Here is a 20,262-nt window from a genome sequence, read left to right on the forward strand (position 1 = left end):
AAGTCCTGCAAGATGTTTCCTCTTTGGGGGAAATGACCATACTACCCACATGTTGCATGAGTATAAATGAAACCTAAATACGGCAGCTGTTGTGACATATATGTGAACATACCGACTTCTTCATTAGTGGCCGGGTAATAATCACGCAACAATTTCTCAAAAAAGATGTTGTGATCTCTGTACTACATCACATGCAACCTTTTCTTTGACAATGTATTCATGAGGGGGACATGAATCATCCTACAGGGTGACAGAAAAAGAATTAGTTTATTTAGGATATGGCCTGCTGTTTGCATCATGACCCGAATGAACCTATTATTATTTTGTGACCATAGTGGACCATATATAACCACATGTGACCAACTGCATGCTTATGTGCCAGATTTTTGTTTTGCAAAAAGGAACACTGCACAATGATTGTCGAAGGGTTGGTTCGCCTGAATTTAAAAAGTACTTATTTTCTTACTTTCCTTAAGGAGTATCCAGCCATGCTTATCATATGTTATCCTGTCATATGCCATACATCCTTTTAAGGCCAGTTTTTAAAAATTGGCAAATAATGTCATGGTAAATCTAGTATAACATATAAAATGTACACTGCATTATTCCATTAGTATATCAACAGATTCACACTCATCACTCTGCTGCTTTAAAGTATTTTTAAACAGATCTACTATGATTATTTACTAACTATTTGTAATCACATATACTTTACTTTTGAGTAAGTTAAGTTGAATAAGTTGAAGCCAATGCGGAAGCGTCTTAAACTTTCATTCTTTCTAATAGCCAGCAGGGGGCGACTCCTCTGGTTGCAAAAATGAGTCCAATTGTATAGAAGTCTATGAGAAAATGAGCCTACTTCTCACTTGATTTATTACCTCAGTAAACATTGTAAACATGAGTTTATGGTCTCAATCGCTAGTTTCAAGTCTTCTTCAATACAGCATGATGTTCATTTAGTAAATGATGGTCCCTTTTAGAGTCAAATAGACCATAAAGCAGGGTATGCTTTAGGACGTGGCTATCTTGTGATTGACAGGTCGCTACCACGGTGTTAGTTGTTGCAGGACTTTTCGTCTTACAACTTGAACCCTTTCACAGTGTGTTTTCAGGTCATGAAAGTTAATAAAGTCGCCTAAAAATGTATTATTCAGCGTTCGGTTGTACTTAGCTCCACCCTCTCGTGTCACCTCTGGTTGCAAAAAAACAAGATGGTGACGGCCAAAAAAGGCAAACTCGAGGCTTCAAAACCGTAGTCCACAAACCAATGGGTGACGTCACGGTGACTACGTCCACTTCTTACATACAGTCTTTGCATAAATGCAAACCAGCAAAAAGGGGGCACTTTACCAATTTAACCACGTGAAATATCTTTTAATGTGAAATATCTGCACAGGAAGTGTAGAGTTTCGTAGCCAATTCAATTAAATTCAATTCAATTTATTTTTATATAGCGTCAAATCATGACAGAAGTTATCTCGAGACGCTTTTTTTATAGAGCAGGTCTAGACAGTACTCTATAGTTTACAGACCCAAGCCAGTGGCTTAACTCTCCGGAAAAAAAAAACAGCAGAGTAGAACCAGATGCAATTAATCATTGAATGAAAACAGTACTTTGTGTTAAAAAGAGAAAGTGAGAGCAGTAGATTACTGATGTTACTGATGAATTAATGCTGTGGAAATGGACATTATACGGAAGACAACAGGTAAACATGGAGGAAGTGTTGAGTTTGCATCAACAGCAAATAGGTACAGATCAGACTCTAAAATATGATGAAATATACACTTCTCTCTGCAGGTTGAGGTAAATAGTAACAAAATCATATTTGAGACTTTTTCTTGTTTTATTGTGTCATGTCTTAACATATTGTGTCTTATGTTACCTTTCTTGATCACAGGCACCTGGGAGATATGGCCACTGTTGTGAATGGGCATAGATAGGTGGGACATGTGCATCTTTGGTGAGGACAGGAGGGTGGGGGTGCCCACAGGAGAGTAGTTGAAGATGGCGGAGCCGTAGCTCTGCCGACGGCCTTCCCGCCGGTTGCTGTCGATAGCTGCCTGAAGCTCACCGGGGGAGCTCAGTCCCCGCTTTTCACATTCATACGGGTAGAGGTACTTCATATACCTGCAGGGAAGAAGAAGAATTCATTGATTTACTTGGCTTTTTGTCAGTGCGTGTCACTTTGTCACACATTGTCAATCAATCATCGACCAATCGATTTTGCAAGGTGGGACTGGGATCGAAAAAATATATATAAAGAAACGGTTTAATTTCTAGTTTAATTATTTTGGTTTCAAGCATTGATCACAATTTACAAATGATAATAAATACTCTATATCAGATAGTTCCTCTGTCCACATCATCACCCAACGCCACAGACAGCTTCTGTCAGTGTGACAACAGCGTGCCATGTCTCCCTCCTTTTAATCACAAATAGGATCAGCAGCATGTCACTTTGTGATGACTGCATTCTGTGCATTAACATGCATTTAAGTAACCAGACGGCTTTCTCCAGTAAGCTGATTTCTTAAATGTTGTGTAAATGAGAAAAGCGTTCCATCGTCGGGGTAAGGAAATAGAGAAACCTGCTTGATTTCTCCTGGAGAACACAGATATATCTCTGCCATGCATACAGCTAACCGGAGTTCTAACTGGCTTTTTTACAACAAAAGACTGTAGACGCGGGGAGTAACGGGTAAAGGGTGAAAGGAGGGAGCATTACACGGAGCGATTGGTCCTCGAATTTAATTTCATCTAAAGTGTTATTGAAAGTGAAACTACCACAAAGAAAGACTGAAAGTCTGAAGCTTGTTTCCGCTGCTGAACATCTGAGCATTTGTTTAATTCAGAAACATTTGGGCTGTGAGGAAAAGCTTTGTCTTCCTGTAAAAGAAAACATCCAAAATACAGATGTAGGTGTTTATTTTACTACTTTGTCTATTTACGTCTGTAGATTTCTCCTGGATTCACCAAAAGTTAGCATAAGATAATGCCTCATTTGCATATATAAACAGAACTTTTCTGAAAACTTGTAATACAAAAAAATAATGTCTTAATGTAAGTAATCCACTGGGGAAGTTTCATGGTGATATTTATTAGTTTGCAAAATGTAAGGAACTTTACAATCCATATCTTTAAAGGTTGTTTCCTCAAAATTATTTTTTTCTCTCAGACTCTGAGCAAGAAATCTCCACTTCAGCAGCACTTACATCCACCAAACTTTTCACTTTCATTCCTATCTCTATTCTGAAGGTTTCTGCTGAAAGGTTTGTTCATATATCATTCATAGCCTGATTTATGGAACATTGTATTCCTAAAAACATGGTCAAAATAGATTTTCTTATGGCTGTTGAGATTTTATTTACGATTTATTGAGTGATACAGAGAAATATCCAAAATCCCCACTAATAAAAGATATTTGCAGTTTAAATATGCAAATGAGGCATTATCTAATGCTAGCTTTTGGTGAATTTAGGAGAAATCTACAAACGCAGATAGACAAAGTAGTAAAATAAACACCTACATCTGTATTTTGGATGTTTTCTTCCCACTAGTCTGATTGAAGTCTAACTTAAAAAAATTCAACCAAATATGTCATTAAACAATAACGATTAATAGCATTATAGCATATTATAGTATATATGTTTACCACTTTACTGTTAAAAGGCGGGATCGTGAGGGGAGGAATCGTGTGCACACACAGTGTAATCTAACAACACTGAGACTCCACATTAAATGCCAAGCCATCTAGAATACTATAATTACCATAAATCACAGCAAAGACCACACATGCCACCACACTGCAGGAAATGAAGATGACTGTGCTTTTCACCTGTCTGGACACGTATAATCAAATAAGCCTTTGATAGGCATTTCAAGAAAAGAAATTAACATGTTTTTTAATCATAGCAGATGGATTAAAGCAATGGAGGCCTGACCCAAAAAAAATCACTACAACATAAACAACAAAGTATCTCATCTATCTTGGACACACACACGGAACACTTGTGGCTGGCCCGGCGTTAGGAGTGCCGAGTGAGTGCAGGTTATCAGTCATCTGGGGTTATCGTCCGTGCTCGTATACTCACTGTGTTCGGAGAGTGAAAGCTGCACTGGTAATGGAGGTAGGGAGGTTAAGGCCTTTGGTGATCTCACGCCATATTTTCTTATTGATGACTTCCACTAAGCCGCCTTTTTCTGTGACGAGCTTGTAGAGCATGTAGAGATCCAACACCTGCTTGGCCATGATAGGAATCCGATTCACTGGAGTCCCTGCAGAAAGCAAACACAATATCCACAATCAATTCCATTAACTTTGGTTCCTCCCATCAATAGGCTTCTGCACCTTCTTATAAGGCCAATTTATCTCGAGCCAGTCAAATGTCTGACAGCTCTGTTAAACAGGAAATATAACTTTAAAAAAAAAAAAAAAAAAAGTTTCTAATGTCTTATCTGTGCATCCACTGGAAACTGGCTTCATTGATTATAAATGCATTATTTTTATGACAGGATGAAATGATCTCTTGAGGGGAAACTTTGAACAAATATTTTGTGACAAAAATGGTTTCATCTCATTTAATTCATATAAGACAACAAACTTAACAGCTGCTCCTAATGCACTGTTCACAAGATATACATATCCGGCATTAAACAAAGTAAAAAGTAATTAACGTGGGAACAACAGAAGCACAGATAAATTAGTCTGGACCTGTTTAAAACTCCAAGTACAATCTGTGGAAAATGGGAGGTAATCTTCTATTAATGGCTGCCAACCTGCCCCCTTATTAGCAAAATAAAGGAGCTCAGACAATCATTTTCATTTGCAATTTAATGTTAGGCAATAAAGAGAGAACGGACGGCTCTTTGTGAAGATTCCAAAGTGGTTGACCCTGAGATAATTAACCTGCATTTTGCTGATAGAGTTCCATTGTGCCCATCGGATTTACCATAATAGAGATCAATAGCTGCAGAAATATAGTGCAAACAACAGCAGTGGGGCCTATACAGTGAGGAGGGGGGGGAGCTCTGAAGTATCGTCTGAGGTGGTAAAACCGCATCAATTAAGGCCAGTAATTACGGCTTCATTTCGCGGCGCTGGCATGTGAACGGATGAGACACTATTAAAACAAAAGATTGATGTTCCCCTCTCCCCGTGAGACAATACCAGCAGTAAATCTGAAGCTGCAGTGCCTCGACATCACATTTTGGTGAAGGCTTGATTGAGACAAAAAAATATTTCAGCAGGTAATGAATTAACCTTCACAACAGGCATGAGTCGGTCTATAGAAATGAGACAGTACAATTCAAAGGAAGACAGTTCTGGTGTTATAGTTGGAGTGCTTTCTTTACATTAAAGAAAACCCTGACAAAAACCTTAAAGATACATAACACCAGTCTTTTCCTTCAGTCATTTATTAAAACTCAGTTATGAACAAGCGGCAACCTCCGCGGCTGAAAAATTAAGCCAACGCAGAAGTGCCAAAAACGGCAGTTTATCAAATGGCCACTTGAGGCTGGCTTCAAAATCCCATAGAACCCCATGTTAAAATGCCTAACTTTGCTGAGGTTGCTGTAGCACCCCCTGTTTTTTTTCTGTAGACCTATAGTTTACCGCCTCATTCCCTCTTCCTCTCCTCGCAGGTCTCATGCATTAGCTCTGTGTTGACTGTGTTGCTGTGGCTGCTTCCACATACAGTATGTTGATGTTACGATACGATACGATACGATACGATACGATACGATACGATACGATACGATACGATATTGTCCGCTTGGGGAAATTTGTTTTGGACTCAGTGCTGCTCACCATCAGCTGCCTCCACAGCAGCATCAATAAATAAAGACAAATGACAATCCACATGTAAACAGAGAAACACAAACAATGTAAACCACAAAACAACATGTATTGCACATTACTCATATTGCACAAGATCTATATAAAAACGGAATAAATAGAAGATAAGAATACCATGACGCTATTGCACAACCCTCAGCCTCAAGAAACATTATTCAAATTTAAAATGTTGATCGAGGTGGGCACAAACGAGTTCTTAAAACGGTTCAGTTCGCATTTGGGGACTCTGTATCGTCTGCCAGATGGTAAGAGAGCTCATACTCACAGTGAAGGATGTGAGATGGGTCCGACAATACTCTCTGTGCGTGCCTAAGAACAGACTGCTCATATGTGCAAGTTTGCTTTCCTAAAATCAGGGTTTTCTCAGCCATTGCAGCTGCTTTTTAATTGATAGTAGTTGCTACAAGTAATATATTAACACCCTCTTTTGCAAATGGTTTAAGACAACTTATTAGCTCAGTAAGTTTCATTTAATGAAACAGTAAATTCAAGATGGTTTTAGTGAGGAGAGGATTGCAAGAGAGCACATCCTCTTAAGCAAAAATTGTAATCATATGTAACCTTAACTTCCCACTGAGCCAAACTTCAACTAAAAACTGTTGTTTGTATCATTTGCTTGTAAAATTGAAAATAAATGAGAGCATACACTTTTCATTTGGTATGAAAAAAACATTTGTGATTTTCAAAGGGCATGTATGAAGGACAGTTAATGGCTGAGAGAATTGAGTCCTACAGTATAATACAAAACAAAACCAGCACTAGAGATCCTCCGCCTCCACCTTCCTCCTTCAGCTTTATCTTTATTACCACTGATTATAATGTGCATCCGCGCTGATCTATAAAACTATTATTTTGTTGAAGACACAATAGCCAACCAAACAAGGATTGAGGTAATAAATAAAAGCGTCAGCCATTGTCTGACAGAATCTGAGGAGAGACAAGCCTCTTAAAACAAGATTTATGTGCTTTCAATACCGAGGGTGATGTATTTGGCTCTCTGATTCCCTGAAAGAGATATAAGGAATAAAAGAGAGACGATGGAGGCCTTTTGTCAGCACAAACTATCTCATCAGGTCATGTATCATTATGACAATGAGCAATGGTGGACAAGGTGGAAGAAATCCACTTTGCACAGAGTCTAACGGTCGTCTTCAGTTAATCCCTCAGCTGCGAGAAGAAGAGGAGTTTGTAATTGGAACAATGTGGAGCATCAGGGGCTCTAGTAGTGCAGTAATCATCTTTATGCTTGGCTTCATCGCTGATGCGCTCACTTTGCACCTCCGAGCCGATAATGGGATGAGAATTTCTCCTCCTCATTGACTTTGCTCTTTTAACCCATGAAATGAACGATTAATGCAGCGTCACAGGGGAAACCAACTGTTTATCTACCTCGGTTCAACTCAAGAAAATGAAGACGAGGAGGAAGATGGAACACACAGACTGGCAGACATCATCGTTTTTCTTCTTGTCGACAAATCCAATGAAAAGCCAATATGAATATATGAATTGTTATGTGTGTATATCACAGCCTGATATAGTAGTTTAGCAGCTATAAGGTTTCCCATGTTCAACATCATACTCTAGCGTGCTACCATTTGCATTAAACACAAATTAAAGCTGGTGTTAGGCTGATGTTATTACTTTTGCAGGTAATTTGTCATAAAGCCAACTGTATTGGACAAATTTAAATTTTGTCCTAGATGAAATGTCTGAAATATGACAGGGATACTGTAAATTATTGGTCTTACATTGCTCCTAAATATTATGCGACAATGAAAGACAACATAGTGGCGTTAGGGTTGCGGTGAACAGAAAATCAGAGTATTAGACATTTATGCTGGGTAGCGATTTTGATGTTTTAATTACCAACACAACAATTGGTTGACGGTTACAAGATTGATTACAATCAGTGAAACATAATGTAAAACAATATATAGCTCCGGCAGCCTCCGGGTCTGAAAAGTGAAGCCAATGTGTGCCTTTAAAGTGCCTTAAACTTGCATTCTTTTCAATGGCCAACAGGGGGCGACTCCTCTGATTGAAAAAAAGAAGTAAGATTGTATAGAAGTCTATGATAAAATGGCGTGGCTACCTTGTGATTAACAGGTTGTTACCACGACGTTTTACGGTTCGGGCATCATCCGTGTTTTCATATTAGAACTTAAACCCTTTCACAGTGTGTTTTCAGTTCGTGAAAGTTGATCGTAACCTTTTTGGTCACCTAAAATGTCTCATTCAGCGTTTGGTTTTACTGAGCTCCACCCCTCTCATCTCACTTAAAAAAACAAGATGGCAACGGCCAAAAAGCCATACTCTAGGCTTCAAAATGGCAGTCCACAAACCAATAGGTGACAGTCACAGTGAGTAACTACGTCCACTGATTACATATGAGCTAGAGGCGAAGGTGGGGCAAAGCTCCACCTGCTGGTAGCAGAACAAAGTGTGGTTTAAGTGGTACTGAGTAACTTAGAAATGAATATAATTCTGGATTAATGTGTGACAGAAAGAAATCTTTAATTGCTGTTGTTATGTTCTCAGTGGGTGATAGAATAGTTTTAAAATGGAGTTTTTTTTTAATGCGCTTGGCTCCAGAAGCCACTATGTGAGGATAGACGCACGCTCGCAATGTCAAGAGCACAGAGTGTAGGAACAGTATGCATGCCCACACAGTCTTTGGCAATGAAAGCAGATTGCACAAATTTGATGCCAAGTGAGGCTGATCGCTTGTTGCAGCACTGTAATTTGATTGGCTCTTTGCTAAGTACTTTTGTCGTTATTTGCTTGTCATGTAGTTGGAAGAAATTAGTATTTCTTTTAAAAAAGATAGTAACTGTGGTCACCATGAACAATGTGGATTCATTTCTACAGCATTAATTTGAAAGTCTGCCTTTTGAAGAAAACTTGAGATGAAACACCTCGGTGTCCACCAGAAGTGGGATATTGTCATAAACCAAAATAAATAGATTTAACGTGGTTCTCCAGGAACTTTTCTAGCTTGTCAGAGAAGATGCTTTTTTGCTTCCCATGTGTTAATGAGAAGGGATGATACCTGGTCAAGAAAGAGCTTTCAGGATCTCAAGCATCTTTCTAAGAGAATTACCAAAAATGAAAGCATGATAATGCGGTAATATTGGTCAAACATAGCCACCCAAACTTGACAGCACATACAATAAGGGAAGTGAGCAGCTTAACAGAATGTTGAGGACAACAGGTACAGTATGTGCCCAGTTGGATTATCACCTGTATTAAACTGTGTGGGAAATGTAACATTATATCCAGTTGTAATTTGTGTAAGCTCCTGGTTTTACATCTGTCCAAAGTAGTTATTGCCAACCAATGCTGGGTAGCATACTTTTTTCACATTGAGATACGAAACCAATTGCCTATCAATACTGATACCAAGACGTACTTTTTTTACGATGCCTTACTTTAAGAAATGTAAATGTGTTTTTTCTACAAAAGCCTTTTATCCATTTAACAAAAGAAATCAAACATTGCCTAAATACAATACAGTCTAAAAACGTGCGGAAACTTCAAATATAGAAACATAAGATCAAATTTACTTAAATAAATAGTGACAGAAAATGAACACAGACCTCTGCAGTTGCAGAACTTAAAACAACACCTTTGTTTTCCCTGTGCTAGCTGTGTGAAGACTCCACTAAAGAACAGAGAGAAACATAAAGATAGTCAGCTCAATGGTGAAAGCAGGATGCAGCAGCAAAGCAAAGAGGAATATTTAGTGTCGCGGCGATCGAAGACTCGGTCATTTTTTAAGGTAACTTTCAAGTGGCCTTTTCTTCTGCCACATAGTATTCTTAAGCAATTAGGTGGGGGACAAAAGTTGACTTATTTGAGAAAAAGTGCTGATGGTAGTCCTCAGAGATAATAATCAATTAATAACCACACCCCCGGGGCAACAGTAAATCACCCTGGGTATTTATCAACACACAAAGGAGGCCATCACAGCCATTGTCTCTTCTACTTTTGATGGAATCTCTCAACAAGGATTTCATGTCTCTGCTTCCAAGACTGAAAAAAACATCCCAAAGTTGTTCTGACCATCTGCTGCATGTTTTAAGCCATTAAGGGTTTCCTCTGACAAGAGATAATATGTCAGTTAAATACTGCGCTGCATCGCTATTTAATAGAAAATTAAGACACTCCGCTTGCGAGAGAAATGTTCATGGGGTGGCACGACATTATTATGACACATGAGCAAAGCTTTGAATAGAAATACCAAAAAGTGGCATTAGAAATCAATAAAGTGTTTCAGTTCCAAATCTTCAAAAAATGTTTCAATGAAAAAAATCATGTATGTTTTATGTGTATGTTTAAATGTTCACCCTCATTTTCTCTTCAAGTAAGTTTGACAAACCTGGAGGTTTTATGCCCTTGATAGTATCATAATTCACCACAAATATGTAAACTTAGCTGAGCCTGTAACTTCTATTCAAAATGAATTGATTCATATATTTAGTTTACGTACTTATGCTGTAGCTTGTGTAGTTTTAGTGTTGCTTTCCTTGTTTTTTGCCTTTAAACTGCTATCTAAAATCACAAACTGGGCGCATTTGATTGGTTCAGTGTGAAAAAGCAAAGCCGACATAATGGTGGATCTTCTTTAAGGCTGTATTGCGGCATCTCTTCTTAAAAGGGGCTTGAGATTTCCAAACCACCAGATCATAGCAAATGTTAGAACTGATTTGCCAACATTAAAACTTTTGGTTAGCCTTTTTATAAATAAAATCAGTGCTGGCATCAAAGGTAAGTTTGTCATCCAGGATGGTTCTGGGAGGCACTGCTCAGATGCTGGATGAACATCGGTAATACCTTTAGAAGACAGTGACAAACAATGTCATTCTGCTGATATGATCACTCGTGCCATTTTGGAAGGCCATGACAAGGATGATGTATTTTGTCCTCAAGTTTGGAGGACTTGTTAGTTTCACTTCTCACAATCCCAGACATCCAAATGCCAATTTTTATGAGGATTTAAAAAAAATAATAATATAGAGAATTATTTAAGTAGCATCAATGAGGGAAGTTTGTGCACTGTGGACACAAGCTTGTGTCCAAAATGAAAAAAAAAAAATAAATCTTGACAGCTAGATCTTAAGCTCAATGCTAACCAAAACATGCTATGACAGTCCAGCTCAGCGGGGAAAGCCCAAACCTTTTGTATTATTGTGGTCTGGATTTAGCTTTAGCCTATAAATCAACAGCAGCACTGTATTTTTGACACTTTTTCACTGGGGTCTCTGCTTAGCCAGGCAGCCTGGCTGACATTTCTTTGTCGGTGCAGAATGACAGTGATGTTTTCAAGAAACATTGATTGGGATATTTGGAGCAGTCCACTCTGATCACAGTTGTCAGAGGCGAGCAGTGGAGATAGGCTGCTGCTGATCTGCTTTGCACTGACAATGTCTCCCTACACTAAGTCCAAAATCAATCTCTAATTGAACGCTCCAACAACAATCCATACTGTCTCCAAACCCAAGTGACCACCCAACTACATCATTACTTCATCAACGTGTGCTTTCCTCCAGCTGTCACAGCACACATCTGGATTGTGGTCTAATGGTCAAAAAACTTTAGTTTTTGGGTTATTCCCACGATCTTCATATATATCCAGTAATGTGTCAAATCTAAAACATCTAAAATATTTGTGTGTCACTTTTTAAACTGAAACACATCCCTAACATTAAAGTGTACAGTGTATACTGCTGCTGGCTATGTAACATGTTATTTTTAAATACAAGAAATTAATGACAAATATAAAAGTAGTATACACTCAACACATAATTTAACACATAATTTAACTGAAATTGTTAATAGCATACAGTATAACAAATTAGTAAATATTAGAATATGAAAATGAAGCATTTACAACAAAGATACAAAACTGGAAAAAAAGGTTAACATGCATAAGTGTACAAAAGCTGTACAATTTGAATTGAAATTAATCGTTTTGCATGTTGTGCAGTTGGATTTATTATTACTGATTGTTCGACTAACTTTCAATATCAACACTGATCGGCTCTGATCCAGAACATGCTGGCAGCATTTCTATCTCCGCCAGGAGATTATGTATTCGGTCGTGTGTGAGTGTGCATGAGTGTGCATCTCTATGTCTGTCCACGGCTAATCTTGCATACTACTGGACCAATCAGCCTAATATCTTTTGTTCTCATTTATGACTGTATGCTCAAAGACCTCTTGTGGTTGTGGTGATTCACAAAAAACACATTTTATCGGCATCATATTTTATTGACTGTTACACCGTCATTGACTCCTGACTCCTCACTTATCTTAACCGGCCGGTATAGGGGCCGCAAGTGATCAACAACTGCTTCAGTTTGGACAGACAATAAACTGTTTATCGATAAGTTTGTCAGCTATTACAAATGTTCATTGAGAAAAATGACTAGCGGTATCACTATCAGAAATCCCGTCCATTATCCATGTGTGGATATCACTTCTAGTGGGTAACTCGTATGATCTTATGTCCAAAGATCCAACCTCACCTTAAAGTTACAAAATGAAGTTTGAGTGAGGTTGTAACATTTGGCCCGACAAATTGCTTGTGTTTAATCTTTAAACTTCAACCTTTAATGCATTCCATTTCTGAGAACATCAATGTTTGTGCAAATGATAACAATTTATCCAAATTATGGGCATATAGATCTGGATTTCAGCTGTTAATTTCTCATACATATGTTAAGTTTTATGTGAGCAAAATACATTTAATATTTTCATATAAATATCTATTTTAAATTACATTTTATTTTGGTTGTGAACTCAGCTTAACAGGAGCATTCTTTCCCTGCATTGTAAAGGAAACAAACCGGCCATATCTGCTGTGGTTAAACATGGAAATAATAAAGTTGATTTGAAAAATGACGTTTTGCCGAATAACAAATGCTTGTTTTAACAATTCAGATTATGTAAAAGAAAATAAACTACACAAATTAAATCTGTTTTCCCTAATTCCAAGATTGCATTGTAAGTCAAGGACAGGCAGGTGAGGACACATGTATCTGCAGACATGTAAAACATTGTGTATAGAACAAGGAATTCAACATAACAAAAAACATGGCACACTAGCCTTGTGCTCCTAAAATAGACTGTCATTGTAAGTGGCAGTGCCTTTTATTCTCTGCTGGGTGGATAACTTCCTCATATTATGGAAGGGGCTGAACACAGATCTATTTCCCCAACACAAACAGTGGCTGCCAGCAGAATCCTCGCTTTGGGAAAACACACCATCACACTGTAAGTGGCCAATAAATGCAGATAATTCATCATATTGCGAGGAGGCCTGTGAATGCCAGGGACCTTTTCTCCCATTCTGAACTGTTTGTACAAGTGAAGAAGTTGAAACCTGCAGGGCTGATCACAGCCACATCTGTGCTCTGAGAGATCACAAACAATCAGGCTTTCTTGTTTAAGTTGAAGGATAAGGGAACCGTACAGGTATTTGTTCTCATTTTATTCCTGCAGAGCACAGAGATTTACACAATTTCACTGTTGCTCTTTAATATGAAGTTACTAAACTAAAAACTAAAAGCTCCACCTACTAGCTTTTTCTGGAGTTTTCAACTGAATCTCGCAGGCCTTGAAACTTGTTTTTGATAAATGGAGAAAAATCAAAACCTTGAACAGGCATAGTGAGCTCTGGTGTGTCTGTTATTAGTTACTAATTACTGAAATGTATTAAAGTATTTCAAATAAACTAGAACATTGTGACTGTAAAGTACATGTTAATACTCCCAAAGAGTCAACACACCACCACAAATAAATTCCCAACTTTTGGAAACACTGGAGTACGTAGGGCTGGATATCGTTTAAAAAATTACAATACCAGTCCCGTTAAAGTGATACCAATACCAGTAGAGCACTTTGATACCTTTGTTTCTACTTCATTTGATACCCATCAGGTAAGTGGAAGCATTCACCACCACACCACAGGCTTGTTTTATAGCCATACTTTCAAACATTTTGGTGGCATCTCAGCATCCTGAACTGCCAACTCCATAATTGTGACTGCACGTCACAATAAATCACTTGCTGTGATTGGCTGCAAGCAAAAACATACAAATTACTTATAAAAAGCATTTTAGTAGTAGTATTTTTTTCTAGATCTGGGTACAAAAAGGATCAAATGCAAGTATTGTTTGACTGGAGTAGTTCGGATACTTGGTACTGGGTTATTTTGGTTGATACCTTAAAGGTACAGTACATTGAGTACCTATACCCTGCCCTACACTGGACTCCATAGGCCTGTAATGTGGTAAAGTGATTGATTGCTGGACATATTAGAGGATACTGTAAAAAAATCTTTAATAGATAGAATTCTGAACAAGAATGGAAGGGAAGAAGTTCATTCTTGTACGTAAAAGTGGAAAGCACTTACCCCGTTTCTGCATGAAACTGAAAAGATCATCAAGAAACTCTTTGCGCTTTTCATCATCATCCAATTCATACAACTGAAAAAGAAAGAAAGAAAGAACTCAATTATTATTGTATTAAACATTTTCACCAAAGAAAAATCAAGAACATGTTTTGATCGGTGGTAGGTGGGAGGCCTTTTGAGTCTCCTGAACAGTGAGGTTGTTTAGGATTATGGCCAACGCAGATGAGGACAATGAGTTCCTTTAAGACAATCTGTGGGTAACCTTGAGCACAGCGAGTGTATCACAGAGCAGCCACTGATCAGCAGCACAGATAGGCTGGCACACACCTCCAACACAAAGACAAACAGTGCCACACTGGGGCTAGAACAATATCAGGAAAATGCTTTTTGGCCATGAATAGCTTTTTCACATCAGAAGGGGTATGTCTTTGTCAGCTGGTTTGTCCATCACATCAGCTTTTCATATTTAACCCCTTCAGTAAGCTGCGCAGACACAGTCACTGATCACAAACAACACAATATAGTGAAATTAATAGTTTTTTTAATATTGTGTCCATCTCTTTATATATATATATATATATATATATATATATATATATATATATATAGGCAGGCTGTTCTCATCCACTGTTCATACTTGAAAAAAAGTAATGCACGTGTACGCGTATGTAACCCACGTAATTGTGAACCAGGATGTGCAGGGCTGCCGCTAAGGAAGTCAGGTGATGTAGTATAAAGAGCGACAAAGTAGGACAGTCGGCTTGGATTGATAAGGTCAAACAAACACAGGACTTTCACCCAGCAGATCGCTGTTCATTTCGCGTGTAAAACCAAAAGCCAACGTTGACTTATTTTACCTTACTTTTGTTACGTAACTTGTGTACTTACTTCTAACACCACCTACATAAGTTAAGCATATTTATTTTACATAACAAAGGTAGTTCTTTAACCCAAACCACAATATTTTCCTAAACCTAACCAAGTAGTTTTGTTGCCTATACGAGTTCTGCACTGCAGGGGCTCGTGCAGGCGCACTGATTTGACTTGTGATGCTGGAAATGAAAAAATGAGAAATAACTTTTCGTAATATATCATTCGAACCGCTGCATGAGGATACGTTGCACGAAATTTTAGAAATGCATTCCAAATATAATGAAATGAAGGCAACAGCAGTAAAAAACTACAGCTTCAAAGATGACCGGCTGAATCAACTCCTCTCTGAACTGATCCTAACAGACTGTTCTAACCTTCCTATTGTGATGGAGATTTCAATCTGTAGAAAAAAATCTGTTCATGTGTCTCCATTGATTAAAGCCATGAAAATTGTGCCGCAAAGGTAGAATTCACACGCGTCATTTCATGTCATACTTTCACCAACATGTTGTTTGATGTTGCCTGATCAGCATGAACACAATTTACAAGCCAGTGTAAATGTATTTACTCCACTGCTGGCCTAAAACGTCACTTGCTGTTTTTAATTGTATTGTATTGTATAACACTGTCACGTCAGTTTCAACTGTTTCTATTCACTGATTGCTTGTCTCATGCACATAGTAATACACTATTACCTGGCATTTTTTTAAATAACTCACACATGATGGTAAAAAGCTCATATCAAACAGAAATACTACAAAACAAAGCCCAAAAGAAGAAAAAACAATAAAGGTAAACTGTAAATCTGTCTCGTGTCAATGCAACAATGCTAGTTGCACTAATTCTGTTGTCATATCGGGATAATGTTTAAACTAAAATAAACATTGTAAAATCATTTTAAGTGCTTCTATGGGACAGCTGTAAAAGAGGCAGATAAAAGTGAGCGAGTGGAAATCTATCTAGATGTCCCAGTAAAGATGCACGTGCCTGGATGATCAGACTGAGTTTGTCTGTTGATTTTGATTTCACTCCGGTATGACTGCAGTGGCTTGTAAGTTGCTTGTTCTTAGTTATTCAAATAATAATAATAAACAATAATAAAATGATGAGAATCTGATCTGAAATCTCAAGCAACTCAGTGACAACATCCCAAGCTCTCTAGTATTTTGTTAATATCAAAATTTTAATCTAAAAAAAAGACCACAGAATTCAATTTTAAAGAGCTTTGAACCCCAAAAAAACAACAACAACCGCCCTTAGCGGACTTTGTTACGTAACAAGTATAACAACACTACTACGACAACGTTACATAAAACGTTACGTAAAGCAACGTTACGTAAAGCAATGTTACGTAAAGCAAGGTTACGTAAAGCAATGTTACGTAAAGCAAGGTCACGTAAAGCAATGTTATGTAAACCAATGATACGTAAAGCAACGTTATGTAAAGCAACGTTACATAAAAAGCGGAAAGTTTTCTTTTGGTTTCACACAGGACATTAACAGTCTCCTGGGTGAAAGTCCCGTGTCTTTTGACCCATCCAAGACAACTACCGGTTGCTAGATATACTACGTCACTTCCTCTGGGTGTCGCTCGCTGTACTACGTCACTCGCTGTGCCCGAATGCAAAAACGTCGACATTCAATGTATCCGTGGTTTGCAGAAACGTACAATGCCTGCATTTCCCCCTTGCGACTGGGCTGGTAAATGTATGGATTAGGGATGTCATGGTACCAGATTTTGTAGTCGATACCAATATGAAATTCCATAACTCTCGATACCCAATTCGATACCACGGTAAAATCAAAAGTAAAACAATAAATCCAGAGTACTTCGACATACGCTCCTTTATTACCATTTGCATACTGTTTTTTTTGCAAATTTTGAATCCCTGATGATCCACCTCAAGTTTCCTATCAAAAACTAAATTTCAATACTAAATTGTTGAAAATAATACATTTGTTGTGGTGACAATTTCTTCATTTACTATTAAGTTGCAGTTCGTTGAGCTCTTTTGGCCACTCAGTCATATTTTCTTTATTTGATAAATGCTGAGAATAGAAACCTACTGTATAATATCTCAGCAGGATATCTCCTTGTGTCTGTCATGCCTGTCGTCCTCTGTATATTTTAGTAGCACTAGTTTCCTTATTGGCATATCCATTATGCTCCTCATCCTGCCCTATTCACTGGGGCAGCGGTAGTGTCAAAGAGGCTTTTAAATGGGCCTCTCCAGCCAGATACAGCTGATGGAAATATGTTAGTGGCAATGTTCACTTTCAGTAAGGCCCAGAGCCACGTTAACAGGCCCACTTAATCAATACTGGAAGACAGAGGGATGACCTTTGGAATCAGTGGGGCCCTGTGGACGAGGCCCCAGAGATAATAACTGATCATTTAGAAGTGTATTAGCTGTCACCAATATTAAAGGACCAGAGCAGGTCAGCACTCAGGAGGAAACCGTAGGGGGGGGTGGGGTTTGTTAAGGCGAGGGTTCCAGAGGTGGGAGGTGGTGTGTATGTGTGTGTGTTTGTGTTACGTGTTGGGGGAGGGAGGTGGTGGGGGTTTGTGAGTGCATTGTGAGTGCTGCACTGCAGGCAGTCCATGGTGGAGGGAATATCGAAAGGTAAAGGAACAGCAAGCCATTGCAAAAATGTTAAGTGCACGAATGCACAGCGGATGACAATGCCGCAGGATCAATTATGAGGCCCATGGAGTGCAAAGGCATATATGCAGAGACAATAATGAGCATGTGCTAATAGAGGCGATAACACACATGCTAACATGCACACAAGTACGCACCAACAAGTAAAATGAATTTAAAATGAATTAATTTAATTAATTAATTAATTTTTATAATTCAAATCTTTAATTCTCCAAAGATGTTGACAGTTGGCTTCAACACATATGCATAGCATCATGATTACATTGTGACTATGACTTCACATTAAGTTGTTATTAACGATGTAATCATTTCCAAATAGGAAATAAAGCACACAATCCTGAGAGTATTTTGTAGAATTTAAAAATATACCATCACAGGAATTATTAGGATATAAGGCTAAATATCCCATGGATTTTTTTTTTTTTTACAGAACCAGATTATAATACACTTTAACTGCATTGTAGGATTAAGTGAAATTATGAGAATAAAGTATTGCAAGCAGCGCAAGAGTTTGAGGTTCATTGGCTTTGAGGTAAATAAGTTCAAGTTGATCTGTTCAGGATTTTTTTGTTTCATTTGGAGTTAGGTCATCAACGACATTACCCAGACTTCTCTGCATTCTAAATGCATGAAATTAGCAGTGAACTTCTCCAATAACATTTAATCTACATTCTATTAGAATTTGCTATAATCATTCACACACACAGTTCTTTGCACAACTTATTTTGTCAAGGTTTCCTGCAGCCGGCTCAGAAGCAAAGAGTAGGGAGTCGAGTGGGAGAGAAAAATCGCCGGGCGGCATTCCTTGTCTGTTTGAACACTACTTTGTTTTTGTTTTTCCCCCCTCTGTGTGTGAAGTAAATGACCAGACAGACAGGCTGAGGCAGGCTGAAGGACACTGGGTTCAGCTGAACCTGGAGGCTCTCAGTCACCAGGGTCAGCTGAGGGAAGCCTGCTGACATTGAACTTGGAAATGCCTGCCGGTCTTTCCTCCTTTCACCAGAACTATTACCTGCAACTCAAAGTCTACACACACGCTGTGGAAACTGCTGTAGTTGCTGTAGTAATTTTAGGGCTTCTTTCTCAAAATATTTGCATTTCTAAATGAAAGTCCTTCACTTATGACTAAACACTTAAAAGCATTAAGAAAGAATAATTTGGCAATTAATACTACATATATATGTATATATATATATATGTATATATATATATATACATATATATATATAAATAATGACATAATAATATATAAAGAATAATTTGGAAGACATACAGAACAAAACTGAAATTCTATTTAGATGTCCTAAATGCTGCTTTTAGTGAGTGCACATTAATAAGAGGAAGTGAGATGCATGGCATCAACAATAAGAGGTTTTGTGAAGACACTCTCATGATTGTGATTTGCATAGCCAGAATTCTGAGATATTAAAGTTATAGTGAAACTGTGGTAGAAAACACACCTTGATCATCTACTCTGTCAGAAATACAACAGAACTATCCGTTTTCATAGCAGCCAAACTGTGAAAATTATTAATTGCGTCACATTGTTTTAGTGAAGAAAACAGTCAACAACATTGTTCAACACTGGTACTGAACTCCTTATCAGATGTTATCTATTCTTTGAAATAAAATATCTAAGACTTTTTCTATGCCCACAAAAGACTTATTTCTCTAAAATTTTGTGCACAGATTTGTTTGTATCCATGTTAGTGAGCATTTGCACCTTTGCCATGATAATCCATCATTCGGACAGACAGAGAACACTTCCTTTATAGTTAGATGATGCTGCCGCAGCGCCACCTATTGGCCAAATGGCACCGAATTTTCTGTGGTCGCTCAAACACCATATATACACATTTCCACCAAATGGTCGCAATAGCACAATGTGTTCAGGAGATATGGTATTTTGTTTTGTAATATAAACCCTGTCCGCATGCATTGGACTATAACTTTGAGGGCCAGCTATAGCAAAACTGTATGGAACAATTTAGTGATGATTTAGATAAAATTGTAGGAGGAGTAGCAAAGAAATCTTATTTGGAAAATATTCCAAACAGCGGAAAATCACTCTTGACGCAAATGGGCGTGACTTTTATGGATAGATTTGTCTGGGCCCACAGAATCCAGCGAAAGAGGAATTTTGTTTCTGAGATTTATGGTTCAAAAGTTACAGGCCAAAACGTAAAGTTCATTGTTGTAGCGCCACCATCTGGCCAAATTGTATCACATTCGACACTACACTCCATGGGGTCCCCAGAAATTCACCCACCAATTGTGAAGTAAATCGGATGAGCGTTTCTCAAGATATGTGATTTACACACAGAGGAAAAGACAGACACAAATTCCTTACTTTATAGTTAGATATTACTGAAAAGCAGCAACAAATAACATCATGATACATAGAAAGCCATCATTTTGATTTAAGTCATATTACTGAGCTTCATAGCATAAC

At 38.0% G+C, this 20,262-nt stretch overlaps 1 protein-coding gene and 1 long non-coding RNA gene across 4 annotated transcripts in view; one reads left to right on the forward strand and one right to left on the reverse strand.

The window, feature by feature from the left end:
- Positions 1-20,262, reverse strand: part of arid3c (AT rich interactive domain 3C (BRIGHT-like)) — an 87,499-nt gene that overhangs the window by 13,612 nt on the left and 53,625 nt on the right. For all 3 annotated transcript variants that reach the window (XM_037778072.1, XM_037778070.1, XM_037778071.1), the window contains exons 3-5: positions 14,275-14,347; positions 4,093-4,276; positions 1,884-2,128 (exon numbers count right to left, since the gene is read on the reverse strand). In XM_037778072.1, the coding sequence (XP_037634000.1) occupies positions 1,884-2,128; positions 4,093-4,276; positions 14,275-14,347 (502 nt within the window). The remainder of the gene's footprint in view (positions 1-1,883; positions 2,129-4,092; positions 4,277-14,274; positions 14,348-20,262) is intronic.
- Positions 12,318-20,262, forward strand: part of LOC119493059 — a 20,640-nt gene continuing 12,695 nt past the window's right edge. Inside the window, exon 1 of the long non-coding RNA XR_005207901.1 lies at positions 12,318-13,133. This is a non-coding gene — a long non-coding RNA (uncharacterized LOC119493059). The remainder of the gene's footprint in view (positions 13,134-20,262) is intronic.

The sequence above is a fragment of the Sebastes umbrosus genome, chromosome 8 (assembly GCF_015220745.1).
Source record: "Sebastes umbrosus isolate fSebUmb1 chromosome 8, fSebUmb1.pri, whole genome shotgun sequence".
Taxonomy (NCBI): Eukaryota; Metazoa; Chordata; class Actinopteri; order Perciformes; family Sebastidae; genus Sebastes; species Sebastes umbrosus.